This window comes from Hemiscyllium ocellatum, chromosome 13 (genome assembly GCF_020745735.1).
Source record: "Hemiscyllium ocellatum isolate sHemOce1 chromosome 13, sHemOce1.pat.X.cur, whole genome shotgun sequence".
Classification (NCBI taxonomy): Eukaryota; Metazoa; Chordata; class Chondrichthyes; order Orectolobiformes; family Hemiscylliidae; genus Hemiscyllium; species Hemiscyllium ocellatum.
This window is the reverse complement of record NC_083413.1, coordinates 24846365-24874267: the sequence shown is the minus strand read 5'-3', so window position 1 is coordinate 24874267 and position 27903 is coordinate 24846365. Positions and strand designations below refer to the sequence as shown.

The 27903-nt window shown below is 42.1% G+C and overlaps 1 protein-coding gene, 1 long non-coding RNA gene and 1 other non-coding gene across 4 annotated transcripts; all 3 read right to left on the bottom strand.

Moving 5' to 3' along the window:
• Positions 1-138: 138 nt before the first annotated feature.
• LOC132821478 (uncharacterized) lies at positions 139-5660 on the bottom strand. Its single transcript, XR_009645318.1, has 3 exons — positions 5590-5660; positions 4246-4299; positions 139-198 (listed from the first exon to the last, which is right to left on the bottom strand). It is a non-coding gene; the product is annotated as an uncharacterized LOC132821478 (long non-coding RNA).
• A 6518-nt stretch (positions 5661-12178) lies between these two features.
• LOC132822003 (small nucleolar RNA SNORA17) lies at positions 12179-12305 on the bottom strand. The gene has a single exon (XR_009645388.1). It is a non-coding gene; the product is annotated as a small nucleolar RNA SNORA17 (small nucleolar RNA).
• A 5829-nt stretch (positions 12306-18134) lies between these two features.
• LOC132821477 (uncharacterized) lies at positions 18135-27272 on the bottom strand. 2 transcript variants are annotated; one of them, XM_060834072.1, is made up of 2 exons: positions 27184-27272; positions 18135-19492 (listed from the first exon to the last, which is right to left on the bottom strand). In XM_060834072.1, the coding sequence occupies exon 2, from the start codon at positions 19470-19472 to the stop codon at positions 18348-18350; it is 1125 nt and encodes a 374-aa protein (XP_060690055.1). In that variant the 5' UTR covers positions 19473-19492; positions 27184-27272; the 3' UTR covers positions 18135-18347. The 2 variants fall into 2 exon arrangements, with proteins under 2 accessions (XP_060690055.1, XP_060690054.1); XM_060834071.1 differs by having other exon boundaries at positions 18136-19495.
• Positions 27273-27903: the final 631 nt, after the last annotated feature.

Below are 27903 nucleotides of genomic sequence, written 5' to 3'. Positions count from 1 at the left end.
TTACAAGTTCTTCATTAGCTGTAAAGCACTTTAGAAGATTGTATTGTTAGGTGTTGTATAAATTAGATTTTTTCCTCATAGGCATGCGATTATTGGTGCAAGTCCTTCTTTAGCTTTTTTATTACTTTTGTTGCTAATCATGTAACTACTTGAAAACACAAAGAAACTGCTGGAAAAACTTGTCCGGTCTGGCAGCATCTGTGGAGAGGGAAAGAGAGTTGGCATAAATGAAGTGAAGAAGGGTGATAGAACATAGAACAATACAGCACAGAACAGGCCCTTCGGCCCACGATGTTGTGCCGAACATCCATGTACCTATCCAATTGCCGCTTAAAGGTCGCCAATGATTCTGACACTGCCACTCCCACGGGCAGCGCATTCCATGCCCCCACCACTCTCTGGGTAAAGAACCCACCCCTGACATCTCCCCTATACCTTCCACCCTTCACCTTAAATTTATGTCCCCTTGTAACACTCTGTTGTACCCGGGGAAAAAGTCTCTGACTGTCTACTCTACCTATTCCTTTGATCATCTTATAAACCTCTATCAAGTCACCCCTCATCCTTCGCCGTTCCAACGAGAAAAGCCTGAGAACTCTCAACCTATCCTCGTACGACCTATTCTCCATTCCAGGCAACATCCTGGTAAATCTTCTCTGCACCCTCTCCAAAGCTTCCACATCTTTCCTAAAGTGAGGCGACCAGAACTGCACACAGTACTCCAAATGTGGCCTAACCAAAGTCCTGTACAGCTGCAACATCACTTCACGACTCTTGAATTCAATCCCTCTGCTAATGAATGCTAATACACCATAGGCCTTCTTACAAGCTCTATCCACCTGAGTGGCAACTTTCAAAGATCTATGTACATAGACCCCAAGATCCCTCTGTTCCTCCACCTGACTAAGAACCCTACCGTTAACCCTGTATTCCGCATTCTTATTTGTTCTTCCAAAATGGACAACCTCACACTTGGCAGGGTTGAACTCCATCTGCCACTCCTCAGCCCAGCTCTGCATCATATCTAAGTCCCTTTGCAGCCGACAACAGCCCTCCTCACTGTCCACAACTCCACCAATCTTCGTATCATCTGCAAATTTACTGACCCACCCTTCGACTCCCTCATCCAAGTCATTAATAAAAATTACAAACAGCAGAGGACCCAGAACTGATCCCTGCGGAACTCCACTTGTGACTGGGCTCCAGGCTGAATATTTACCATCTACCACCACTCTCTGACTTCGACCAGTTAGCCAGTTTTCTATCCAATTGGCCAAATTTCCCTCTATCCCATGCCTCCTGACTTTCCGCATAAGCCTACCATGGGGAACCTTATCAAATGCCTTACTAAAATCCATGTACATTACATCCACTGCTCTACCCTCATCCACATGCTTGGTCACCACCTCAAAGAATTCAATAAGACTTGTAAGGCAAGACCTACCCTTCACAAATTCGTGCTGGCTGTCCCTAATCAAGCAATGTCTTTCCAGATACTCATAAATCCTATCCCTCAGTACCCTTTCCATTACTTTGCCTACCACAGAAGTAAGACTAACTGGCCTGTAATTCCCGGGGTTATCCCTATTCCCTTTTTTGAACAGGGGCACAACATTCGCTACTCTCCAGTCCCCTGGTACCACCCCCGTTGACAGTGAAGACGAAAAGATCATTGCCAACGGTACTGCAATTTCCTCTCTTGCTTCCCACATAATCCTAGGATATATCCCGTCAGGCCCGGGGGACTTGTCTATCCTCAAGTTGTTCAAAATGTCCAACACATCTTCCTTCCTAACAAGTATCTCTTCTAGCTTACCAGTCCGTTTCAAACTCTCCTCTTCAACAATACGGTCCCTCTCGTTCAGAAATACTGAAGAAAACTACTCATTCAAGACCTCTCCTATCTCTTCCGACTCAATACACAATCTCCCACTACTGTCCTTGATCGGACCTACCCTCATTCTCGTCATTCTCATGTTTCTCACATACACATAAAATGCCTTGGGGTTATCCATGATCCTATCCGCCAAGGATTTTTCATGCCCTCTCTTAGCTCTCCTAATCCCTTTCTTCAGGTCCCTTCTGGCTATCCTGTATCCCTCCACTGCTCTGTCTGAACCCTGTTTCTCAACCTTATGTAAGCCTCCTTCTTCCTCTTTACTAGACATTCAACCTCCCTCGTCAACCAAGGCTCCCTCACACGACCATTTCTTTCCTGCCTGATAGGTACATACATATCAAGGACTCGTCGTATCTGCTCCTTGAAAAAGTTCCACATTTCCACCACATCCTTCCCTGACAGCCTATGCTCCCAACTTATGCTCCTCAAATCCTGTCTTACAGCATCGTAATTTCCCTTCCCCCAATTGTAAAGTCTACCCTGTTGAATGCACCCATCTCTCTCCATAACCAAGGTGAAAGTCACAGAATTGTGGTCACCATCACCAAAATGTTCACCTACTAACAAGCCCATCACTTGTCCCGGTTCATTACCGAGTACCAAATCCAATATGGCCTCCCCTCTGGTTGGACAATCTACATACTGAGTTAAAAAAGCTTCCTGGACACACTGCACAAATACCGCCCATCCAATCTACTTGATCTAAAGAGCTTCCAATCAATATTTGGGAAGTTGAAGTCGCCCATGACTACGACCCTGTGGCTTCTGCACCTTTCTAAAATCTGTTTCTCCACATTTCTGCTGCTATTGGGGGGCCTATAGTAAACACCCAACAAGGTGACTGCACCTTTCCTATTTCTGACTTCAGCCCATACTACCTCCAAAGGCAGATCCCCCTCAAACTTCCTTTCTGCAGCCGTTATACCATTTCTAATTAGCAATGCCACCCCCCCTCCTTTTTTTACCACCCTCTCTAATCTTACTGAAACATCTGTAACCAGGAACCTCCAACAACCATTCCTGTCCCTCATCTATCCACATTTCCGTGATGGCCACAACATTGTAGTCCCAGGTACCGATCCACGCCTTAAGTTCACCCACCTTATTTCTGATACTCCTTGCATTGAAGTATACGCACTTGAGCCCATCTCTGTGTCCGCAAGTATTCCCTGTCAGTGCTACCTTCTCCACAGCCTCCCTACATTCTTGGACATCCTGACAAACAGCTAGCTTACTTGCTGGACTACAAGTCCAGATCCCATCCCCCTGCCAAATTAGTTTAAACCCCCCCCGAAGAGTGCTAGCAAACCTACCCCCCAGATATTGGTGCCCTTCTGGTTTAGGTGCAACCCATCCTGTTTGTACAGGTCCCACCTTCCCCAGAATGCAGTCCAATTGTCCAAATACCTGAAGCCCTCCCTCCTACACCATCCTTGCAGCCACGTGTTCAACTGCACTTTCTCCCTATTCCTTGCCTCACTCACATGGCACTGGCAACAACCCAGAGATGACGACTCTGTCCTAGCTTTTAGCTTCCAGCCTAACTCCCTGAGCTCTTGAATGACCTCCCCACCCCTCTTCCTACCTATGTCATTGGTGCCAATGTGTACCACGACTTCTGGCTGCACACCCTCCCCCTTGAGGATTCTGAAGACACGGTCCGAGACGTCTCGGACCCTGGCACCCGGGAGGCAACAAACCATCCGAGAGTCTCGCCCATGTCCACAGAACCGCCTGTCCGTCCCTCTAACTAGAGAGTCTCCTATAACTAGCGCTCTTCTCCTCTTCCCCCTTTCCCTTCTGAGTCTCAGAGCCGGACCTCACGCCACAGACCCCGTCACCGCAGCTTACACCTGCAAGGCTGTCCCCCCCAACAGTTTCCAAAGCTGTATACTTATTGTTTAGGGGAACGACCACAGGGGAACCCTGCACTGCTTGCTTTTTCCCCTTCCCACCTCTAACTGTTACCCAGCTACCTCTGTTCTCCGGCGTAACTATGTCCCTGTAGCTTCTATCAATCACCCTCTCAGCCTCTCGAATAATCCTCAGTTCATCCAACTCCAGTTCCAGTTCCCTAACTCGTTCGGTGAGGAGCAGGATCTGACTGCATTTCCTGCAGATGAAGTCGGCAGGATTATCGGTGGTCACCCCTACCTCAAACATCCTGCAGGAGGAACATTCCACTGCCTGCGCTGCCATGACTGTACACTTTGTCTCCAAAACAAGAACACTGAGTCGCTTACCTGTGGACTTTAAAGTTAGGTTAGAGGAGGAGGATGGGAGGGAGGCCCAACGAAGTAGGGCCTGAGGTCTAGAACACACCCACTCAAATACCAATCACTTACCTTCCCGACCAGCTCTGCGCTCCAACCTCACTTCCGCCCAGCTCGCGCTGCTCTCTGCGGTGAAAAGGAAAAAGGGTGATGACTCAAAGTTAACTCTGTCACTCTCTCCACTGGTGCCAGATCTGCTGAGTTTCTGCACCAATTTGTTTTAGTGTGTTTCAGATTTCCAGCAACCGCAGTTTGTATATTAAGGTAGATTTGAGACTGGTTCAGCTTCTCAGTTCCTGCCTGAAAGAAATTGTATATTTCTCCCTAGCAATGCTCTGGAAATGAGCCTCAGAAGCTTCCATTTGCTCAGTCCTGACTTTGTCACCTCTAGACTGTGCTATTTCATATTCTACCTTCCCTATATAAGCCTTTACTTGTGTGACTGACAGCTAACATTAGCAGCGGTTTTAGTTTAAAATTCTTCAGCTGATTCTTTTGGCGAGGCACCTGTTTTGTCATGTGTTATGGAGGACTGCTTTCTGCAAGCCTCAGTGAACATTCTGGTGCTATCTTAGCAATGGTGCCCCTCTCATCTGACATTTGTTGGAGTCTATCATTACACTGTACCTTAGAGAACTCCCACTGCCTGGATACCCTGGGACAGATCAGAATGTCTGTCACCAGTGCCGTCTCGAAACAATACCATTGTACTCCTGGATTGTAGTTCTGCTATTGTCTCCGAATGCTCCTTGATATTTGCTGCTAAGCATGGCAGCATACAGAAATTTAGCATTCCACTTTGTGGAAAGGTTTCGGAAGACCCTTGTGGATGGGGCAGTGCAGTTGAGGGATGTCCTGCTACCACGGTTGCCAGCTGGTTCAGTTCAGTCTCAGCCAACTGAAGAACGAACAGCAGTGTAGGAAAATGGGTAAGGGTAAGTGCCTCTTCTCTGCTACCTTACACTCACTCTACCTTTGCAACTTCACATACCTCCCACCACCTTTACCATCTCTTCTGAAAGAGAATCATACTTCCAGTGAATTATAGTGCAAACTGGAGGAACAACATCTCATCATTAAACTAGACACTTTACAGCCTTCTGGACTTAGTATTGAGTTTGGCGCCTTCAACTTGTAAACACGTCTTCCCCACCACCCCTCCATCACACCTACTATCCTTTCAAGTCTGACAGGAGACTCACCATTTTTCTGCTGTTCTCACATCCCAATCACTTAAGCTAAACTAACAACATCTTTTCTTCATCAGCAGCCTACACCCACTAGCCCCAGAACAGCTCTTTCCACCTCCCCCAGTCCAAACTACAGCATGAATACTCTCCAATCCACACTTCAGCTCTGAAGAGTCGTCTAGACTCAAAACATTAGCTTTCCCTCTTTCCATGTATGCTGTCTCACCTATTATGATCTCCAGCATTTGTTGTCTTCAGTCATGCTTGAAACATTAACTGTGTTTCTCTTTTCGCAGTTGCTGAACCTGTGAGTTTCTTAAGTATTCTCTTTTTTTGTGTCTTAGTAGATTTTGCAAGGAGCTGTCCCTCCACCCTGAGGCCCTTTCTCCCTCTTATGTGTTGCTACAGCTTGTTAACCTCTTCAGTAGCAATTGCAGCAGTGAACGAGTCGATGATTTGGAGGATCAGTGACCCAACCCAAGGCCTGGAATATAGTGGTGAGTCTTCGGGTTTCCTCTGGGAATTGGAGGTTTCCCACTTTCATTTTCAGTGTCCAGCAACCACAGTATTTCACAGGAGGAAAGAAGGATCTGTTTGTTAGGAGGGGTTCTCGCACCTACATGTTCCTTGACCTGAGCATCTTGAAGCAGTTGTTCAGGGGCAGGCTGTGGAGTTCTGCCAATCCACCTAGCTCTTGTAGAAGCAGAGGTTCTAAGCCACATCCTGGCTGAGGATCAGCTTCTTGTTGGGAGTGTTAATGATAACCCCAACAGGAGTATAGGGCCTAGACCAGTTTAAGCAGCTCCTTTCAGCTGATAAGAGACAGCCGGCAATGTTCACAGCCACTGAAACTTGAAGGAATTGTTTTGGGCTGCTGTAGAAAGATTTGAGAGAAGAGGCCTGGGCTCTGGCTATGTAGCTAAGTCACCATCCAGCTCCTGGCGACTGTCCCACTGAGTCATTGGTATGCGTAGGCAGCTCCTGGCTACTCCCCACAGTGGACAGATGAGGAATTTATTTTTACTGTTGTGAATCTGTGGAATTTTTTACCACGTAAGGTTGTTAAGGCTTGGTCATTAAGCGTACTCAAGGCAGTGATAGATCCAGAGTTATTGGAAAAAGAGAAGAAACTGGAATTAAGGATTGTCAGATCAGTGATCTCAATGAATAGAGAAGCAGACTTGATGGGCTGAATGGTCTACTTTTGATCTTGTGGTCACGTTGGTGTGGGCCTGGAGTGATATGGAAACCACACTGGGTCAGGATGGCAAATTTCATTCATTAAAAGGACATTCGTGAACTAGATGGGGTTTTTCTGACCATTAATGTTACCGTTACTGAGGCAAGATTTTGGAGGGGGTGGGTCCACTAATTAGTCTACTTTAGTAAACAACACGTGAGACTGTTGCAGTTGGACTAATCTAGAATTTATATTTAGCAAAATTAAAGCTATACAGCAAAAATATTTGTAAGCAGAAAGTCACAAAACGGAAATTACAATGAACAAGTACTGCCAAAAGTCTGAATTGAAAATTGTATTCTTAAAATGGAATAAACTAGCCATAGTTAATCAAGAAAGTTAAGAGGAGTATCAAATCGTAGGAAAATAAGTATGGCAAAGATTTATGATCTGTCTGAGGATTTGGAAAGTTTTAAAAACCAACAAAAGATAACAAATAAAGGAGAAAATTAAACTTTGACAGTAAACTAGTAAGTAATATAAAACTAGACAGTAACAGCTTCTTCAAATATACATAAAGGAAGTTAGAGACCAAAGTCAACGTTGGCACATCAGATTGTGGCTGGAGAAAAAAATAATGTGAATCAGGAAATGGTACAGTAGTTGAATGAATAGTTTTGTTTTTAAATTTTCACAGTAGAAGACAGAAAATAGCATTGTCAAAACACAAATAACCAAGGGGCAAAAGGAGGTGAGGAAATCAGTAGATTAGCTATCACTAGAGAAAAGCACTAAGGAAACTAATGGAGCAAAAGACCAATAGGTCCACTGGACCTGATGGAATGCATTCTAGGACATTTAAAGGAAGTAGCTGTAGAGAGAGTGGATGCACTGTTTGTGTGTTTTATAGAATTCTTAAACTTGGAAAAATACTAGAGGATCGGAAAACCATCAACATAACATCCTTATTCAAAAAGGGGAGGAAAATAAATAGGTATGTGTCAGCCCATTAACTTAACAACTGTCACTGGGAAAATGTTAGATTCTCATAAAGGATGCAATAGCAGATCATTTAGAAATGCATGATACAATCAAGCAGTCAGCTTGGCCTCAAAAGGAGAAAATATGCCTGACAAGTCTACTAAATTTTTTTGATAACATGCAGGGATGAGAATAAGGCATCAGTGCATATATTTGATTTCCAAACGGCATTTCAATAAGGCACTGTATGTAAAACTACTAAATATGAGCCCATTGTATTGGTGGTAGTATATTACCATGGAGAGAGGATTGGCTGAACAATAGAAAACGGATTGGGATAAGGAGACATTTCAAGATGGCAAAGTAAAATTGGGGTACCACAGGGATCACTGCTGGGACCACAATTATTTACAAGATATATTGATCACTTGGTTGAGGAAAGTGAATGTGCTATAGCCAAGTTTGTAGATGACACAAAAATAGGTGGGAAGACAAGTGGTGAGGATGACCGGAGCCTATCAAGGGATATAGTCAGGTTAAAGTGAGTGGGCAGTAACTTGGCAGTTGGAATATAATAGGGAAACTGTAAGGTTATGCACTTTGGCAGGAAGAATAAAGGTGCTGCGTATTATTTAAATGGAGAAAGACTGCAGAAAGTTGTAGCACAAAGAAATTTGACAGTCTTGTCTGAATCACAAAAAGCTAGTATATAATTCAACGGGTAATATGGAAGGCAAATTTCAAAGGGAATGGAATAGAAAAATCTAAATCTTGTTAATACTATGTAAGGTACAAGTTGGAGCACCACCAAGAACGCTGAGCAGTTGTAGTCCCTTTATTGAAGGTGAGATGTAATGACATTGAAGACAGTCCAGCGAAGGTTCAGTAGGTTCACCTGCCTATGAAGGGATTAATTTAAATAGGGAGTTTGGGTACATTCATTGGAGTTTAGAAGAATGAGAAATGATTTTATTGAAAAATAAAGTATTCCTCCTGGACTTGACAGGGTAGATGCAGAGAAAATGTCTCCGCTTGGGTGAGATTAGGACCAGAAAGTATAACAACACCAGACTAAGATTTCACCAATTTGAGATAGTTGAGGATAATGAATCTAGTGACTTCTTTACTGTGGAGGACTGTGCAGGCTGGATTGTTGGATTCATTCAAGGCTGAAATAGACTTTTTTTAAATTATTAAGGGAATCATGGGTTAGGGGAAAGGGTAGGAAAGTGTAGTGAAGGATTATCAAATTGCTGTAATCTCACTAGCAAGTAAGACTGTATGGATTAAATGGCCACTTCTGCTCCTACGTCTTGTGGTCTAAAATGCTGAAAATACTCAACAGCATATGGCGACATCTGTGTTGAAAAGTAGAATTAATGTCTCACATCTATAATCTTCCATCAGAATTGAAATGATTTTACCCCCCCCCCCGCATTTATGTTCATCTAAGATCAACCTAATCTACACACCTCTCAATTTACAGCTGTTCGTGTGCTTGTCCAGCAGTCACTTAAATGCCCCTAAAGTCTCTGACTCTATCACTGCTGGAAGTGCATTCCACACAGCCACCATCCTCTGTAAAGAACTTCCCTCTTGACAGCTCCCCTATTCTTTCCTCCAATCACCATTCCTCCAAAAATGATGACCCATCATGACCACCCTGGAGAAAGGTTTCTGGCTATCTATTCTATTTATGCCTGTCATTACCTTGTACACCTCGATCAATTCACATATCTTCCTTCTCTCCAGTGTCAAAAGCCTGAGCTAACTTGACCTCTCTTCATAAGACAAGCCTTCCAATCCAGGCAGCATTCTGGTAAATCTCCTCTGCACCCTCTCTAAAGCATCTACCGTACATCTTTCCAATACTGAGGCATCAGAACTGGATGCAATATTCTAAGTATGGTCTAACCAGGGTTTTATAGAGCTGCAGCAAAACCTCGCGGCTCTTAAACTCAATCCCCCTGTTAACAAAAGCCAAAACAACATACACCTTCTTAACAACCCTATCAACTTGAGTAGCAACTGTGAGGGATCTATGGACATGGACCCCAAGATTCCGTTGTTCCTCTACACTGCCAAGAATCCTGTCTTTAGCCCTGTATTCAGCATTCAAATTCAACCTTCCAAAATGAATCATTTCACATTTAACAAGTTGAACTCCATCTGCCACTTCTCAGTCCATCTCTGCATCCTGTCAATGTCATAGTGTCGAGGGCTCTTGCAGGCTACAATATCTACAACACCACTGACCTTCGTGTCATCAGCAAACTTACTAACCCACCCTTCAACTTCTTCATCCAAGTCATTTATACAAATTACAAAGTGCAGAGGCCCAAGAACAGATTCCTGTGGGACACCACTGGTCACTGACCACCAGGCGGAATACTTTCCATCCACTACCACTCGCTGTCTTCTTTCGGCCAGTCTGTATCCCATATCTCCTAATTTTCTGAATGAGCCTACTGTGTGGAACCTTATCAAATACCTTACTTAAATCCATATACCCCACATCCACTGCTTGACCTTTATTAACTTGTCTCCTCATGTCCTCAAAGAATGCAATAAGACTTGAGAGATATGACTTGCCATTACAAAGCCATGTTGACTATCTTTAATCTAACTGTTATTTTCACAATAGTCATAAATCCTATCTCTCAGATTCCTTTCCATACCTTGCTTACCACAGATGTAAAACTGACTGGTCTGTAATTCCCAGGCATTTTCCTATTCCCTTTCTTGAACAGAGGAACAATATTTGCCTCCCTCCAATCAACCAGTACTACTCCTGTGGAGAATGAGGATGCAAAGATCATTGCCAGAGGCACAGCAATCGCATTCCTCGCTTCCCATGGTAACCTTGGATATATCTAGTCTGCCCCTGGGGACTTAACAATCTTGATGCTTCCCAGAGTTCCCAGCACATCCACTTCCTTAATATCAATCTGTTCAAGCCTTTTAACCTGGTCCATGGTGTTCTCACAATCACCAAGGTCCCTCTAGTGAATATTGAAGCAAAAAAACCATTTTGCGCCTTCCCTCTATCGTCAGACTCCAAGCACAAGTTCATTCCATTATCTCTGACTGGCCCTACCCCCTCTCTGATCATTCTCTTATTCCTCATGTACACATAGAATGCTTTTGGCTTATCCCTAATCCTTCCCCCAACCTCTTTTTTTTAATGTGTGTGTGTGTGCTCTTCTAGCTTTCTTCAGTCCATTTTTGAGTTCTTTGCTAGCTACCCTGTAAACCTCTAAAGCTGTGCCAGACCTTGCTTCATCAACATGAAGTAAGCTTCCTTCTTTTGACGAGAAGCTTTTCTACTTTTGTCATCCAAGCTCCTTCACCTTACCATTCCTTGCTTGTCTCAGTGGGACAAAGTTATTCAACACTCGCAATAAGTGCTCCTGAAACAACCTCCGCATTTCTATTGTGCCTTTCCCGTAGAACAGTTGTTCACAATTTATACTTCACAGCTCCTGTCTAAAACCTGTATAGTTTTTTCTGCTCTAATTAAAGCCCTTCCCATACTGTTGGGGTCATTGTCTATCCCACTGAGAGATCTGACACCTAGCCAGGCTTGTTGCATAGCACCAAATCCAACATGCACCCAACATATCCTTCTTTATGGTCATTTAAGCGGGCATTGGATAGGCATTTGGAAGTTATTGGGCTAGTATAGGTTAGGTAGGATTCGGTCGGCGCAACATCGAGGGCCGAAGGGCCTGTACTGCGCTGTATCCTTCTATGTTCTATGTTCTATGCACCCACCCCAGTCAGCATATCTGCATACTGAGTCAGAAATCCTTCGTGGACACACCTGACAAAATTGGCTCCATCCAGACCATCTGCATTTAGGAGGTTTCAATCAATATGAGGGAAGTTGATGTCACCCATGCCAACAACTCTGTTACATCTTCACCTTTCCAAGATCTGCTGCCCAATCTCTCTTTCCACCTCTCTGCTGCTATTGGGGGGTCTATAGAAAACACCCAATTAAGTGACTGCTCCTTTCCTGTTACTGACCTCCACCCACACTGACTCAGTAGACAAACCCTCCTCAATAATTTTCATTTCTGCAGCTGTGATGCACTCTCTAATTAACAAAGCTATTCCCCTCCGAAACTGTTCTTTTTAAAAGATCTAAACTTTGGAGCATCCAACAACTATCCCTGCCCTTGTGAAATCCATGTCTGCATTATGGCCACAACATCATAGTTCTAAGTACTAATCCATGCCCTAAGTTCATCACTCTTATTCCTGACACTTCTTGCATTGAAACAGACCCACCTTCCTCTGAAAGTTCATTTCGCACACAAACCAGTCTATGTAAAAAAAAAAAATTCTCATCATTTTTTAAATCTTTCACCATTCACCTTGAAAATATGTCCCCAGTCTTGAAATCCCCCACCCTAGGGAAAAGACACCTACTACTGACATTATCTATGCCCCTCATGATTTTATAAACTTCCTATATATCTGTGAAAAAAGTCCCAGCCTATCCAGCTTCTCCTTGTCACTCAAATCCTCCATTCCCAGCAACTTGCTGGTAAATCTCTTCTGAACCCTTTCCAGATTAATCGCCTTCTTATAACAGGGTGACCAGAACTGGATACATTACTCCAGAAGAGGTCTCAGCGACTTCTTGTACAATCTCAACACAATGTTCCAACTCCAGTGCTCAAAGGTCGGAGCATGGAAGGTAAGCATGCTAAATGCCACCTTAACCACCCTATCTATATGTGACACAAACGTCAAAAAACTATTTATAGAACTATTGTAGAACTGAGCCCTTATGTGTCTTGGTTCTACAATACTACCCAAGGGCCTACTTTTGATTGTATAAGTCCTGTCCTTGTTTGTTTCACCAAACTGCAATACCTCGCGTTTATCCAAATTGAACCCCATCTGTCACACCTCAACCTATTGACCCAATTGATCAAGATCTCTTTGTAATCTTAGATAACATTCTTCACCATCCACTACACCACCAAGTTTGGTGTAATCTGCAAACTTACTAACCATACCCTCTACATGCTCGTCTGAATCATATTCTGAGTGACAAGCAAAAGTGCACCCAGCACCAATACCTGCAGAATCATGCTAGTCACAGACCTCCAGTCTGAAAAACAGCCCTCCATCATCACCATCTCCTGTCATTAAGCCAATTTTGCATTCAATTGGCAAGCTCACGCTGAATCCCATGTGATCTAACTTACTAATTAGTCTGCCAATGTTTTGCTAAAGGCTTTACTAAAGTCCAAGTAAACAATATCTAGCACTCTGCTCTCTATCTTCTTATTTCCTCAAAAATACACAAACAAGTTTCACAACTATTTTCCTTGAACAAAACCATACTGTTTATTTCTAATCATTCCTTGCTTTTCCAAATGCATATAAATCCTATTTTTCAGAATTGCTTTCAACAATTTACCTACTGCTGAAGTCAGACTCGCAGGTCTGTAGTTTCCAGGCTTCTGTTTACATCCCTTCATAAACAAAGGCACAACATTAGCCACTCAAGTCACCTAGCACACCTCACATGGTTATAGATGATAAAAATATTTCTGCAAGAGACTCTGCAATTACATGTCAAATCCTGGAGATTTATCCATCTTTTGAAGTTTGAGAAGATTTGTAGTTCAGGTTGTAAGTTTGCTCACTGAGTTGGTAGATTTGTTTTCAGATGTTTCATCACCACACTAGGTAACATCAGAGAGTCTCCGGTGAAGTGCTGGTGTTCTGTCTGTTTTCTATTTGTGTGTGTTTAGGTGGGTGATATCATTTTTAGTTATTTTTCTCAGAGGTTGGTAAATGGGATCCAAATTGATATGTTTATTGATAGAGTTCTTGTTTGAATGCCAGGCCTCTAGGAATTCCTATCCGTGTCTCTGTTTAGCTTGCCCTAAGATGGATGTGTTGTCCCAGTCAAAGTGGTATCCTTCTTTGTATGTATGTAAGGATACTCGTGATAGTGCATCATGTCTTTTGATGACAAATTGGTGTTTGTGTATCCTGGTGGCTAGTTTTCTGTTTGTCTGTCCAATGTGGTGTTTGTTACAGTCCTTGTAGGGTATTTTATAAATGACATTTGTTTTGCTGTTTATTGGTACAGGGTTCTTTACGTTCATCAGTAGCTGTTTGTGTGTTGGTAGGTTTGTGGGCTACCATGATGCCAAGGGATCGGAGTAGTCTGGTAGTCATCTCCAAGATGTTTTGGCATGGTAATGTGGCTAGAGTTTCTGGGTGTGTTTTGTTTTCTTGTTTGAGTTTGTTGTTTAGGAATTGGTGGATTGTGTTTATCATGTACCCGCTGTTTTGCCCATAGTTTCTGGGTGCTGCAATGTGTTGTGGCTCATTTTAATAATGTCCTGATGCAGCTCTGTTTGTGGGTGTTGGGATGATTGCTCCTGTAGTTAAGTATCTGGTCTGTGTATGTTGCTTTCCTGTAGATGCTGGTCTGCAGTTCTCCATTAATTGTTCATTCCACTGTGACGTCTAGACAGGGGAATCTGTTGTTCTCTTCCTCTTTTATGAAATTTATTTCGGTAAGGATGTTGTTGATGTAGGTTTCCTCTAATTTATGCTGTTGTGGTGATAAAGGTGTCATCTATGTAGTGGACCCAAAGCTTGGGTTGGATCATGGGATAGGCTGTTCATTTGAGTCTCTGAATTACTGCTTCTGCTAAGAATCCTGATATGGTGATCCCATGGGTGTTCCATTCATTTGTTTGTAGGTCATGTCTTTAAAGGTGAAGTGGGTAGTGAGGCACAGGTCTACTAGCTTGAGGATGGAGTCGGTGCTGTCTGGGCTTTGAGTTCTTGGTTCGTCTGGTAGTGTGATCAATGTTTCTTTGGCCAGGCAGATGTTAATTGATATGAATAGGGCCATTACATTGAAGGAGACCATGACTTCATCCTCTTCTTTGTGTCTTTGTTCAGGAAATCTTGGGTGGAGTGGATAGAATAGTATGAGTCTTCTACTACATATTTCAGGTTTTGATGGAGATCCTTTTGCTAGTCTGTATGTTGGTGTGATGGCGAGTGAGACTATGGATCTGAGGAGGGCCCCTGGTTTGTGTACTTCAGATAATCTGTAGAAGCAAGGTGTTTTGGATCCATCTGGTTTCATTTATTGGAGATCTGTCTTGTTATTTTTGCCTGATCTTATGGAGTTACCTCAGTAAGCTGTGATGCATTTTGTAGCTGTGGAGTTGAGTCTATTGCCACCTGTTGGAAGGTGTTGATATTTGTGATTTGGAGATGCTGGTGTTGGACTGGGGTGTGAGCAGTGAGTTCAGCTTTTAAATATACTGTGTTCTGTTTAGGATGACAGTCCTGCACCCTTTGTCTGCAGGTAGGATTACAATGTTTCTGATTTTGAGTCCTTCTAGGGTTTTCCTTTCCTGTGTGTTGTGTGTTCCCTTCTTTGTTCCTGCTTTGTGTTGGTGCAACTGTTTATCTGATGGTCTGCTGGCTTTCTTCCATGCGTTCATTGTTATTCAATGTTGATTCCAATGCTGCTAGGAAGTCCTTTGTGTCCACATCCAATACACTGAAACAGCTACTGATGAATGTAAAGAATCCTGTACCAATAAACAGCAAGACGAATATCATTTACAAAATACCGTGCAAGGACTGCATCAAATACTACATTAGACAGACATCAGAAAACTAGCTACCAGGATACATGAACACCAACTAGCCATCAAAAGACATGGATCACTATCGCTAGTATCCCTACACACTGACTAAGGACACCATTTTGACTGGGACAACACATCCATCCTAGGATAGGCTAAACAGAGACACACATGGGCATTCCTAGAGGCCTGGCATTCCAACCGGAAATCCATCAATAAACACATCGATTTGGAACCCATTTACCAATCTCTGAGAAAAACAACCGGAAAAGATAATCATCCACCTTAACAGAACAAGACCCATAAATAGAAAGTGGGACAGAACACTAGCATATCACCCGAAGCTCACTGATGTTACCTAGCATGGTGATTGAAACATCCAAGAACAAACCTACCAGCTCAGCAAGCAAACTTACAACCTGATTTATCCACCTTTATATTTTCTGAGACTTCCTCTTCTGTAATGTGAACTGTTTTCTAAACATCAATATTTATTTCCCTGAATTCTCTAGCTTCAATTTTTGTTTTCCATAGCAAAAACTAGCACAAAACATTTATTTAATATCTCTCCCATCTCCTGAGGTTCAACGCAAAGGTGGCCTCTTTGATCTTTTAAGAGGCCCTGCTCTCTCGCTCTTAATGCTTGTAGAATCTCTTTGGATTATCCTTAATATTATAACTTGTATTGTTGTTCTATACATGCATATTTGATTAATTCTTTAAAGGCATGTGAACACAACTGGATTGATCAGCATTTACTGTCCATCTTTAATTGCCCTTGAGAAAGCTGTGGTGACAATCATAGAAACGAACTAAGCTATTCTGTTCATTGCATAGGCACTGTCTCTCTCAGCATTTTGACTTGATTACAAACTCCTGCCTTTTTTCTGTATCCTTACATATGGTTTCTATTTAATTAATCATTTAATTCTGTCTTGAATGCTTTGTTTGAACCTTCTAGACAGTGCAGTCCATCTCCTACTTGCAATGTTGAAAAAGGGTTTTGTCACCTTCTATTTGCTTCTTTTGCAAAGCACTTTATCCCTGGAAACATTCTTTTGCCCTTTTCTGTGCCCTCTTTAATGCTTTCACATCCTTCCTAGTGTAGTGCCCAGTAATGTAAATGATACTCCAGCTGATGTTTAACCAGTGACTTATATAAGTTACACTCAACTCTACCAAGCACAAGCAAACACACACCCATGCTCTCTCTCGCATGCACACACGTACACTCACTCTTCCTCACATGCGTGCGCGCACACATTGACACATGTCTATGGGGTGAATTTGCATTTGCAGAATTGTATTTCCAGATATATTCTATTTTTGCTCAGCAAGCACACAACCTGCAGGCAGTCATTCCATATAACATTTTATAAATTCCTACTTTGGAAACAGAACCAGTCTGACTCAAGATTGCGATACAGACAGATTCTAACCCCATCTTTAATACATTGTCTGAGCTGAGATGTCACTTTCTTTTATAAAACCTTAAGTTACCTTGAGAATGTGACTTAAAATAAGTTCTGGGATTTACATATTAATGAACTGAAACCTACAACCCATTCTAAAAGATGATTTAATAGCAATCGAGGTTTGTTCAATATACTGTTTTAATTGTATGACACTGCGATCTTTTGCTATAAATTCTGTCTTATGACCCTGTTCCCACTAGTTACCTGTGAAGGAGCAGAGCTCTGAAAGCTAATACATCCAAATAAACCCATTGGACTATAACCTGGTACTGAATGAGTTTTAACTTTTATATAAGTTCACCACAGCTTCCTTAATCATGTACTCTGCTTCTATTTATGAAGCTGAGAATACTGTAAGCTTTGCTAACAGCTCTTCCTACCCCTCACTTTTAATGACTAGATTACATATACATCGATGTTTATCTGCTCTTGCAGAACCTTCAGAATAAGTATCCTTTATTTCATATTGGCTCTCCATGTTCTTTGTATCAAAGTGCATCATTTCAGACTTCTCCACTTTGAAAACTATCTGCCATATTTTCTCCAAACACACACATCTTTTTAAAGTTTGAATTGACCTTTCTCAAAGTTGACAATTCTCCCAAGTTTTGCATTGGCTTCAAACTTTGAAATTGCACCTTGATTGCTGAAGTATTTGTAGGAGATCCTCACTAACAATACTGTGCATGAGTTCCAGGATTTTGGCCCAGTGACAATAAAGAAACAATTTTGTATTTCCTACATTTTATAGCAGTGATTACACTTCAAAAAAATTATTTAATTGGTAACACTGTTTTGGGAAGTCCTGAGGTTGTTAAAGGTGCTGACAATCATGCTATTAAACACAACTGGCTACATTTGTAACTTCCTGCCCCATTATAAAATCAATGTTCTAATTGAGTATCTTTTGTAGAAACTGCCTGATATTCAGTTAAATCAGCATGAAGAGACACAGACATGTCTTGGATAAATGGAAGTAGTTTTGTAAATTTACACAAAGAAGTGAACTTGGACAGAATCATCAATCGATTTCACATGTTTTAAAAAAATTGACTCATCAGTTCTGGATATTTACACAGTCAATTTTGTTCATCCCAGATGTGCATAGCTTTATTCTCTTTCATGTATTTGTTAAAGTTCCCTTTTTTTTGGTCAACTTGAACTTACATTAATTACTCCATCAGACAGTGCATTCCAAATCTTAGTCAATTGTTGTGTAATATTTTTTCTCAGTTCTTCTTTGCCTTTTTGCCAACGCATGTACGTAGCACTTTTTTAAAATTAAAATGTTGCAAAGCAGTTTCCAGTTGATTAGTTGCTATGTGCTGTCACAATTTTAATTTTTTTAAGAGTTGATAGAATTCCTGGGTCATGGAGGAAAATGTTGAAATGAAATGGAACATTACTATTAAAAAAAATACATGCAAAGTCTCGCAAACAGTGGAATAGTGAAACAACTACTTTATTAGTTTCTGGATGCAATATTGAGTGAATTGTGTAATCACATTTTCCATCACAGAAGCTTTGTAACTACTTGCTGCTATAAAGCTGAGAAAGTCACAGTTTTATAATCTTTCAATTTCTTAAAGTTTGTCATGAATTTTCATTTACACTTTTGACTCCAGACATTTTCTTGAAGGGAAAAGCTGCAATGCTTTAAGTATTGGTTTATTTGGGGAAACACTCAGAATCTTTCATTTGGCTACTCTTCATTCGCCAACACTGCATTATTTTTCTGTAATTCTGGTACGACTGCTCTGGTGTAGAAATCTTCCAGTTTATTTTCAGTATTTTTCCAGAACTGTTTATCAGATTTCACTGGTACAATGGCAACATCGCGGTCAGTGTAGATTGCAAGGTCAGCCTTGTCAACACCTGCAACTGCCAACTGGCACTGAATCTGGGTATAATAGGGATGATTCTTTTTCAGTTGAAGTTCACCTTTGTTCTGTTCCAAGCAGAATGTTTTGTCTTCACAAGCTTTGTTGATGGTGTGATTCTTGTGTTTGTAGGGGCATTTGACTTCCACCAGGCCAATGGTATCCCCTGTTGCCTTGTCAACCACTACTCCATCAGGACTCGCTGCCAACCAGTTCTTCTCTGGGTCAACGAACAGCCCACATGACTTGACAGTTACTTGGCGCCCAATATCCTCAGACTTCAGCTTCTCATATTTTTTTATGGCAGCAGGCTCATTCTGGATACCCCATTTCATTGCAGGAGTCATAACAGTTGAGCCCTGACCCACAATGGACCTCACATAGGACTGAGGGACCTCTGTACTTTTACCATTTGCAAACTTGCTGTGGGAAATCTTATGCGCAACTGAGGCAGTGATTCGGTTTCTGCGCTGCTCAAACCAGGCTGGGTTTTCCCTTTGACCCCATGTGGCTTTCTCAATCTCTTCTACTCTCTGCTTACTGATCATCTCTGGGTGTGCAGAAATGCTGCCCTGACCTTTTTGGTCAACCTGATTTTTAAATGGTCTCTCTTTTCTCAATTCCTGGGATCCAGAGTTGGCTTTACCAATAACCAATGTGTTTCGTGAGGCACCATTTCCACTGCTTTCTGCTCCTCTTGTAGCTGACTTGGTGAATCTCTGTGTTTCAACGTTTCTGGTGTTAGCAGTTGAGTTCGGAGATCTTCCAGTGTTTGAGGGCTTGGCTGAGCTGGGGCTCCCACCCTTTGCTCTACCTCCTTGGCTTCTAGATCCTGAACTGCTTGGACTGGCTGCTTTAGTATGTGGAAGCACAGCTCCCTCTTGAGGCATTAGTGGTTTTGCATCAGCCCCCTGCTTTCTCCGATGACTAGATGGTCTTCCTGCCATTTGATGAACAGTTAAAGTTTCTGCTAATAAAAACACCAACAAAAAAGAAAACTTTTAAAATAAAATGAACTTTGCACATGCTTCTTTTGATTAATACAATGGTACAAGAGGAAGGAGTACAGGACCCACCAATGATTCACTGACGTGATATAGGGTGGGAAGACCAGAGATGACAGTGACATGGCACAGAGTTTGAGTGTGCCTGGTTTTCACTAAATCACACATTTAAGGAGACTAGTTATAATGCAAGTTGTTAGTTGTGTTATATTTCTGGTCTATTAATTCTGAAAGTCTAACTTCAAATCTAATGTGACCATCAAGTTATTAGAGTCTTAAAACTTAAACTGGTCATTTAATGTCCTTACAGAAGGAGGTCACCTATCCATTCTGGGCCTTATATACACCAGTGTTGTTCTGAAAGTTTGCTACCACAGTGTTCAGCATTCTGCTCATCACCACTACCTTGGGGCAGCTGGAGTGGGCATTAAATTTTGGTCTTAGTTCATAAGAAATAGGAATATCCAGTAGTGTCATAGTTGGCCTGATGTTCCTCACATCAACTTTCCTGCCCTTTCTCTATAATCTTTGATTGTCCTAATGATCAAGAATCAAACTTAGCCTTAAATATACAAATAAGGACTCTGCCCTACAGTTCCCTGTGGCAAGGGGTTCCAAAGACACTTAACGCTCAGAAGGAATTCCTCCTCATTTCAGTCTTGAATTAGTGCCCCTTAATTTAAAATATGTTTGCTGGTCTTAGGCTCTCCCATGGGGAGAAATATCCTCTCAGCATTTACCCTCCCAAGTCCAATGAGTCGAGTCCCAATCTGTTTAACCTTGGCTGATGTGGAAGGACTATCTTACAAGCAATCAGCCTGGTGAAAATACTCTGAATTACCTCCACTGAATGACTATATTCTCTTTTAAATAAGAGGACCAAACCCCACACAGTAATCCAGATGAGCTCTCACCAGGACCAACTACAGTTGCAATAAGACTTCCCTCTTCTCCTCCAACTGCCTTGAACTGAGGGCCAACATTCCATTAGCCTTCCTGATAACCTGCTGCACCTGTGTGCTAGTTTTGTGTTTTATGCACAAGTATCCCGAGGCCCTTTACGTGCATTTGAAGAATACTGGTCTTTTGTCCCTTCTAAAATGAATAACTTGACATTTTCCCATATCTCCATTTACCAATATTTTGCCCACCTACCCTATCAATATCTCTCTTTAAACTCATTGTATCCTTCCCACACCCTGCCTTTCCACCTATTTTTGTGTCATGTGCCAGTAAAGTCTATATGTAGAGAATATATTTTTTTTCTTTTTTTTTTGGAGCAGGGCCCAGGCTGCTGCATCAGCAGCAGTAGTGGTGGCTGCTGCTCGATAGACATAAAAATGAGAGGATTTACTAAGAAAGTTCAGTAATAGACACTGTAGTAGTGGACACTAGAGAGCCTACACCATTGGACCATAGGAAGAAAAATATATAGGACAAATAAGGTTTTAAAAAAAAAACACCTATCTGGGCTCAAAATGGATACTGAGACAAAAGAGACAATTAAGAATGTTGATTTAAATAAACATAGTCAAAAACACAATGCTGAGTATTCACAACACAGAAACTGGCCATTATCCAATTATGTATTGCATGAATCATCTTCTATGGCTCTAAATCAACAGTTTATTTTTGGGCTCTTCTCCCCATTTTGTGTTTCCCTATAAATTAATCTAAAATATTTGCCTTACCAGACATCAGTTCCACATTTGCGACAAATGAAGTTTCTCCTGAACTCTAGATTGGATTATTAATTCCTTTCCTAGATATGCCTTCTAGATACCTGCAGGAGGAACCAACCTTTCTTTGTTGTCGTTTCATGTGTGTAAAGCCTTCTATAAGGAACAAACCTCAGTACAAGAGAAAAAAGGCTTAACGCATCCAATTGTCCCTGATAGTTGGAACATCTTAATATTGTCCTTTTATATCCTTATGTGCATTTGTACAGAAGGTTTATGCCCCCACAGAAAAGAGAACACTTAGCTCCCTATGCCAACCAAATATGAAGACATCTAGCTCAATTTTATTTTCTAGCAATTGGTTTGTAACTGAAGAGGTTGTGGTATTTGGAGTACATATTCAGACATCTTGGAGTTTCTGTCTCTATGGCTCTTTGAGGCAGAGTTCAAGATTCTAACCACCACTGGTGAAAACCTTTTTTCTCATGTCCCCTCATGTCTTTCACCTTAAACCTATGCCTTCTAGTTATTGAAACCTATGTCATTCCCCATTGCTTTGGGTACTTTATTTTGCTGTGGAGCCCAGAACTATAGACAGTACTGCACATGTTATCTAACTAAAGTTCACATAGCTTCTGCTTTTTAAATCTAGTTCTCAAGAAATGAACCCCGGTATTCTGATTGCCTTATTAAACAGCATTGTCATTTTTTATTTGTGTTTGTCTGTGGCCCCCCGATCTTTGTTCCCCTACCACATTGAGGCACTGAACTTCCAAACAGCTTTATACAATTTCCTCAAAAAATTCATCTTCTCAGTTAAGCCACATTGATTCTCATTTGCCAATATCACACTGTCTGTAAGTTTGTTTTCCAGTAATTTATTACATTCCTTGTCCTGCCCAATTGTTGAAACGTTTTAATGACAGGAACTAAATCAAAATACTATTGGAAGAGGAAATGTATGCCTGTTGTGCCCATCTCTCTCTCTCTCTCTCTCTCTCTCTCTCTCTCTCTCTCTCTCTATGTCTCAAGGGTGTTGATGGACACCATGTACTTACACCCCAAGGGCACCCAGGCATGACTACCTGTAAAAGACAGGCAAGCACTTGGATAACAAATCTGTCTTATGGTCCACTACCTGGACCTATTGTTAGCTACACTCTCACCAGATGCACAGTATTTTTTCTCTGCCCTGCAGTCAGGGCTGATTGCTGTCCATGGAACTGTGAGGTATCTGTGCATGCAATGTTGCCCATGAGGAGGTCTTCTGATGTGCCTGCCACCATCATCATACCCCAAACTCCCCACACCTCCATTATCAGGCGTCCAAAGATCAGGAGCATGGGGCTGGTGCAGCCAAAAGAGAACACAGCTTTTTTTTTTTTAAAACACCGACACAAGTGGTGGAATCTCCCACAACTGATAAACACCAGAATCAACAATTGGGCCAGAAGTTAGGGAACCACCTTGATCTACCATTGAATAGATGGCTGTGTGCAACATCCTGCTACCCTAGGTCCCCAGTGGAAAGTCACAAGACTCCTGCTTAGTGTCCTCCACAGAAACCCAGCTTTTTATTTTTATTTTCATTTTGGTACATCTCTTTCTGAAAGCCATGTGCTCCTTCTCCAAGAACTACCCACAGGGCAATTAAGAGTCAACCACTTGGCCTTGGGTCTGGAATCATATGTATTCACATGGCAGATTTCTTTCCCTGAAGGATGTTAATGAACTAAAGAAAACAGCCCATCACCAAATCATCCAAATGACTAATTATCAAGTAACAAATACAACCCATCACAGTAAAATTGCAAAAACAAAAAGGAAGAAACAAGGGAAAAACACAGTTCTCTTTTGTTTTTCAAGACTCACCTTAACTTATTTGGAAACCTAATTTATTTTTTAAAAAGCTATCACTAAATTAACCTAAGACCCAATGGTGACCATGAGGGAGTTAGTAAAGAGAAATTTCCAGGGTCAATAGTGCTGAGTATGCTGCTATAATTTCTGATGCCTAGATTGATGCAATAGGTTTTCATTCCTTTCTTTCGGCTTTGTTGTGGTTTGATACAACTCGGTGGCTTTCTAGGCCACTTCAGAGGGTAGTCAAAACGAAACCACGTTGCTGTAGGCTGACGTCACATGTAGGCCTGACCAGGTAATGACATTAATGAACCAAACTGACCTTTACAACAATCTACAGTCATTATATGATAGTTTTTAATTTTTTAATTCCAAAATTTAAAAAAGTTTTAATGCATTCAAATTTCACTATCTGCCACATTAGTCTGGGGTTCTGGATTACTCGTCCAAAAATGTTTTCACAACACCATGGGTGATCTGATTTGCCCTTAACTCCAGTTTCCTATTTGCTTATTCCTGTACTCTTTTATAATCAGTGTTTGCTAACACTAATAACTGTTAGGCAACTACATATGCATGCTCAGGAACGTACAGTTCCAAACATTGATGTCACTAGGCAGACTCTACGTCCTCGATAATTGAGGATCCCAGCAAAGCAGTGGAAAAGTTAAAACTGAAGTATTAGAAACTATCTTCACCAGAAGTATCAAGTGGATAATGCATCTCAATATCCTCCAGAGGTTGCCACTAGTATAGATGCCAGTCTCCAGCTAATTCAATTCATTCTGCATGACATCAAGAAACAGCTGCAGGCACAAGATAATGTAAAGGCTACATGAGATCAATAGTATTATCAAACAGCACTGGCATAGCAATAACTTATTCACTGATGCTCAGTCTGGGTTTTGCCTGGGTTATCCAGCTGTTGACCTCATTACTGCTTAAATTTAATCATTCAGAGTGACTGCCCTCCACATCAAGGCTTCATTTGACTGTATTGCTTCAAAAATGGCTAACAATGAAATCAGGTGGGAGAAACTGTCTGCCAGATGAAGTTGTAGCTGGTACAAAGGAAGATGGGTGGAATTGTTGGAGGCGAATCATCTCAGCTGGAGGGCATCTATGTAGGAGTATCACTGCAATAGTTCCTAGGTGCAATGCCCTTGGCCCAACCATCTTCAGATGCTTCATCAAACACCTCTTTCGTAAGGACAGAGGTGGGATGTTCACTGATGATTGCACAATACTTGGCACCATTTTCAACTCCTCAGGTACTGAATCAGTCCATGTCCAAATGCAGCAGAACCTGGACAATGTTTAGGTTGGGCTGATAAGTGGCAAGTAATCCTTGCGGCACTCAAGCATCAAACAATCATCATCTCTAATAAGACAAAATCTAACCCCAAAACCTTGATATTCAATGAAACTACCATCATTGAATCCTCTATTATTCACATCCGCGGGTTTACCATTCATGAAATATTGAACTGGATGAGCCATATAAATACAGTGACTATAACAGCAGGCCCAGTGCTATGAATACTGCAGCAAATAACACTCCTCTGTCTCTCCAATGCCTGCCTGCTATCCAAAAGGCAAAAGTCAGGAATTTGATGGAATACTCTCCACTTGCCTGGATGTTTGCAGATCCAAGAACACTTGAAGCCATCCAGGACACCACATCCACCAATATTCACTCTTTCCACTAGTGATACAAAGTATACAGGACGAACTGCAGATGTTCACCTAAGCTCCTTAGACAGCACACAACCACCAGCACCTAGAAGGGCAAGGGCAGCAGATGCACGGCAACCTCACCACCTAGTTGTTTCTCTCCAAACCACTCCAACTCCTGAATTGGAAATGTATCGCCATTCCTTCAGTTTCGCTGGGTTAAAATCCTGGAACATCCCTCCATAATAGCACTGTAGGGCTACCTGCAGCACGTGATTGCAGGTGTTCGAATAAGTGGCTCATTGCCACCTTTTCCAAGGCAACTAGGGATGGGCAGGAAATCCTGGCCCAGCCAACAAAGCCCACATGCCATGAATGAAGAAAAAAGATTCCCTTGAATCCCATAATTAAAACTTGATTAGTGAGCAAGAAGAGATCTCGGTTAAAGGTATCCTTTTCAAGTTGGCAGTCTGTGGACCAGTGGACAATAAGAGGGACCAATGTGCTGGACCCAGCCCTGACGGCGGCACGTGCTCTTTCAAGTGTGGCGTCATAAACACAAACGGTGCTGCGCAAGCGCAAACAAGCGTGCGAGAATGTCGGGTTTGGCGGGAGCGCAGGCCATTCTGCCCCCCTGTTCCATTCCGCCCCGGCTGTCTGCTGCACTCTTCCCTCCGCTTCTCTTCCGTATCCCTGATCTCTCTCTCTCCCTTCCCGGGTTCGTGCGATCCCTCCTCCCCCTCACCACATGCGACAGTGTTGACTGACACCTACGAACACTGGCTAATTGTGCACGCTATTACAAAAAAAACCCCAGAAATTGCTGGAGAACTGTTCTCTGATCATCTGATGAAGAGTCACCGGACTGGAAACGTGCACTCTGCTTTCCTCCCGTACATGCTGTCAGAACCTGCTGATTTCTATTTTTGTTTCAGACGTCCAGCATTAGCAGTTATTTGCTTTATTTTATGCAGGTTGTTGTATTTATGAGTTTTGGGCGATCAATAAATATTGAAATTATGTGCCATATATCCACTTCCAGGTGACTCATAAAGATTCTATTTCGATATGATCAGGGTACCTATTATCTCACAGCGTGGCTTTGATGCATATCATTTTAGCATCAAGTTTGCACATGGAACAAATGACGTTGTTCCTGTTAAAAATGTTTCTATAAGGCCAATCTTACAATTGTAGGAACCCCAGTACATTCAATGACCAGTGAAGAGTAGAATTGCAGTAGACAGTAATATCTCAACTAGGACATGAAGAAAGGGAGTTTAAGATCAGGGTGGTGCTGGAAAAGCACAGCAGGTCAGGCAGCATCCGAGGAGCAGGAAAACCGACGTTTCGGGTAAAAGCCCTTCATCAGGAATAGAGACAGGAAGCCTCCGGGGAATATTCTAAGAAAAAAAATGCCTACCATGAAGAAAGGGAGCTCATCTGTTATTACACTTCAAAATTAAATTTGAACACAGCGTGGAAGTATATTAAGACGGAAAAGAAATTCTTGCATGCAATTGCTGATTCAAATATAGCAAATGTATCATTTAAATATCGGAAACATGCAATAGCCAGGAGATTACGCGCCATTCCAGTAAAGACCCAACAAAAAAAAATGCCAGAAGTGGACCTAATGGAGATCCCAAGCAACAACATTTATTCGGCAATAAACTGTAATGCTTTTACAAAGAGCTGACACAAACTGGATGGTGGATTCTTTGTATTATTCTGTGGTTCTCTGTGGGCTGTCAAACACTTAGTAAAAAAGCTGAGAAAAGAGACAAGCAAATCCCAGTGATTAGTGAGGACAAAAAAACAAGCACTTTTAAACAGTGATTCATGGGATTTATCTGACGGAGATGTATAATATTTGCTGCTGCTGTACATCTGTTAATCTGACGTTTTCTGATTTGTTCGCGCTGTGTTTTGATACTTTAAGACCCCGATCTGAGACGAGACACAGGCCAAGATTAGAGGAAACTGTGAGATCCAACCAACTACATTTCAAACTATGGGTTGTAAACTTTGGGGGAATGTTATCAAAGTTACTGCAGCTCCGAAATTGCACTGCGTAACAGGGCAATTACCACTTCTCCCCCCTCCCCCAACCAAGAGCTTGCCCTCCAAAGCCAAAACTCCCACATTCAAATCCCTGACACCCCTCTCCACCCCCAGAAGTGGGACTGGGTGAACGGTGTTGATAACATGCGCTCGGATCTGGGGACTGGGAGCTTGGAGTATCAGAAGTTGAGGTGATGACAATCCAGGAGCTGGCAATTGGAGGCTAAGCTCTCATTCCTGTAGATATGAAACCCCGCTCTGAATTCTGCACTGAAAATATTGCAGTGGGTGAAACTGAAAGCAATGGACATCTCACTGAAACTTTTGGATTCCGTAACTCTGATTTTTCCCTACCACGGGAATTGGCTCCTTACCTGGGATCTCGAAATTCACTGCTCACTTACAAACGAACTGCTCCCTTCCCGGCGGTCACTTCACTCTGGCAGTTTCTGACACATTAACCTCCCACCCCAGGGACACAGGCTCCACCTAACGCCTGATGCAAATACTTGACGTTTGAAGCCATTCTGCATGATTTAAAAGGGCAATACAGAATGCGATATGGACCCTATCTGGCAGCTAGCCCCTTGGTGTGGTGAATGACCAATACGGTCACATTCAACAATTAGACAGCATGTCTGAAATGTAGACCAGAAAGTATTGGTAGAGTTGAACAGTCAGCAGCGAGTTACATAAATAGAAAAAGGCTATTTAGCCTCTTGAGTCTGTTCTGCTTTCAGTCAGATTATTTTAATTTGGACCTCCACTCTCTTGACTCACAATTTCTTCATACCCGTTGATACCCTTTCCAAGAATAATCCCTCAACATCACTCTTGTGGGATCAGTATGACTCTTGGGACCTTGGCAACATTCGGATGAATCTACGTTGCGTCACTTCAAAAGCCAAGTGCACCTTTCTAAGGTGCAGATTTCGGAACAGAATGAAGTACATCAATGTGCACTAAGTAGGCATTTGGATAGCTGCAAAACTCCTCTTCATTTTGAGCCTGCTATTGGTATGAGAAAATATTCCATTAGTTACTTTTTGATTTATTTAGTACCTGACTGCACATTTTAGTGAGTTGTGTCCAAA

Coding starts and splice junctions, on each gene's coding strand:
- LOC132821477 (XM_060834072.1), bottom strand. CDS start 19,472: ATGGCAGGAAGACCATCTAGTCATCGGAGAAAGCAGGGGGCTGATGCA.